The sequence below is a fragment of the Castanea sativa genome, chromosome 6 (assembly GCF_040712315.1).
Source record: "Castanea sativa cultivar Marrone di Chiusa Pesio chromosome 6, ASM4071231v1".
In the NCBI taxonomy this organism is placed as follows: domain Eukaryota; kingdom Viridiplantae; phylum Streptophyta; class Magnoliopsida; order Fagales; family Fagaceae; genus Castanea; species Castanea sativa.
In genome coordinates, this window is record NC_134018.1 from 43,590 (window position 1) to 45,985 (window position 2,396).

Sequence of the window (2,396 nt, forward strand, 5' to 3'; positions counted from 1 at the left end):
TTCAAGTACACGACATACCAATCCGGTTTCGAAACAAAAAAAAGTGGCTGCACGGATCTGTAGTGCTATTGGGACAGTGAATGAAACAGGAGATGATTCAGAAATTAAGGGGAATGGATTTATAAGGACTAGGGTCACCTTTGATACTTCAAAACCGCTAAGTCGTGGTCGGGTAATAACTTTAGAGAATGGTAAGGAATTATGGGTTTCTTTCAAATAAGAACGCCTACCTAATATATGCTATTCATGTGGCTGTAACAAATGGAGATCGCGACTGTGAACAATGGATTGAGAGCAAAGGAAATCTACCAATAGAATCCCAACAATATGGTCCTTGGCTACATGCAACACCCTTTACACCTTAGCGAAGGAATACGATCAAGGTGCCAGGATTTTACAACAAGAAGGCCAAAGAATCCCCACCAACAGCGACAGTGTAGTCAAAGAAGCCGTCGGTGGTGGTGGTGCGAACGGGGTAGCTGTCATCGGAGATTATTAGACCAGAAAAGGAAACCAATGAGGCATTAATGCCAAATTATACTCCACCAGATTTTTAGGAGCAACATTTGTAGCATTCAATGTCAAATCCCTCGAATCAAGGGACTCTTAGGAATTTGAATTTGCAAACAGCGGGTATGGGAGATGCAAAATTAGCAGTTGAGATATTTGAGGAGAAAATTGAGGAGATTGATAGGGAATTAAATAAGTTTGACCCCAAGGCAAAATTGGCATCCAATAAAATAGCTAATACGAGTAAGGAAAAATTCTTGGAATCATTAGCTATAGCAGATACGGGTAAGAAGAATATTTTGGAAGCATTATATGTTCATGAGTCCACAACCTTGGTCACTCAATCTGCACATGCAAACCAACCCCAACTTAAAAAGTCTGCACCACGTGTACCACTATTAGTTTTACCTTATAGAATTAATATTCTAGAGAATAAAGCAGCCACTTGGAAGAGAATAAACAGAACAGACATGGGGACTGATGTGATTATGGAGGATTCTGTGGGGGGGAAAAAAGAAGTGCAAACATCTTTGACAGCCAAACCGAGTTACTGAAAAAAAGAAAGGTTTCTCAAGGAGGCAAGACCAACAATGAGATATTGGCGGAGACTGGTTTCTAGCTCCGCCAGAAGCAATGAGTCTCTTATGTTGGAACGTTCGGGGGCTTAGGAAATAACAAACGAAAAATCAGCTTGCAGAGATCGTGTGGGCTAAAGTCCCTCCATTGTGTTTTTAGCCGAAACATGGACGAATGAAGATAGGCTAATTCATATTCAGGACCGTTTACAGTTTAAGCACAAATTTATGGTTCACAGGACAAGTAAAGCAAGGGCTTTGGTTTTGTTTTGGAAGGAAAATTTTAAGTTAGATGTTCAGACTTTCTCTAAATACCATATAAATGCAAAGATCAATCAGAACACGAATGAGGAGTGGCGTTTCATGGGTTTCTATGGCGAACCAGATACAAATAAAAGACACGAATCTTGGAACAGATTAAGAAGATTGAAAAATAGAGGATCTGCCACTTGGATTTGTGTAGGGGACTTTAGTGAAATCACAAGGAAATCAGAAAAAATTGGAGGGAGGATTCGACCACACAATCAAATGCAGCCTTTCCTTGAGATGTTGGATGAATGTAGACTCATTGACTTAGGATTTGTTGGCTCAGACTTCACTTGGCATAAACATTATCCTAGGTACACGGTGTGGGAGCGGCTTGATAGAGTAGGGGCAATAGATGAGTGGCTGTTAAAATTTCTAGATACAAAAGTCTATCATTTAGATGTCACTACATCGGACCATAAACCTTTATGGATCGTTCTAGAAGGGGTGGTTTACACTCAACAGCAACCATTCAGGTTTGAGCAAATGTGGATAACGGACAAGGGCTGTGGTGCAACAATTGAAGGAGTATGGAAGACTAATTTTGATGAACCACGGGTAGAGAAGATTTTAAGGAAAATTGATATGTGTGGCCTTGAACTGACACAATGGAGTAAGAAGAAGTTTGGCAGTGTTCGTAAGGAATTGGAGACTAAAAGAAAACGGTTGGCAAGGGCTAAAAGATACGCTAGAAGGGGTGGTGATACAAGCTGGTTGAGGACTCTTGAGGCTAAAATAAACTCACTGATGGATAAGGAAGCGAAGATGTGGAGGCAAAGATCAAGGGTGGCTTGGCTGAAAGATGGGGATAAAAACACTAGGTTTTTTCACACTAAGGTGACGCAAAGAAGAAGAAGGAATTCCATTAAGGGTCTTTTTGATGAAGCCAAGCAATGGTGTACAAATCAGAATCAGATTGTGGACATTGATGTTAACTATTATCAACAATTGTTTACATCAAGTAACCTGGATAACCTTGAAGAGGTGTTGGCCAAAATCCCTTAA

At 40.4% G+C, this 2,396-nt stretch overlaps 1 protein-coding gene across 1 annotated transcript; it reads left to right on the forward strand.

Moving 5' to 3' along the window:
• The first annotated feature begins 1,313 nt into the window (after positions 1–1,313).
• On the forward strand, positions 1,314–2,396 carry LOC142638325 (uncharacterized). Its single transcript, XM_075812342.1, has one exon. The coding sequence runs from the start codon at positions 1,314–1,316 to the stop codon at positions 2,394–2,396; it is 1,083 nt and encodes a 360-aa protein (XP_075668457.1).

What these genes read in the sequence shown, in the direction of transcription:
- LOC142638325 (XM_075812342.1), top strand. Translation starts at nt 1,314, where the DNA reads ATGGTTCACAGGACAAGTAAAGCAAGGGCTTTGGTTTTGTTTTGGAAG.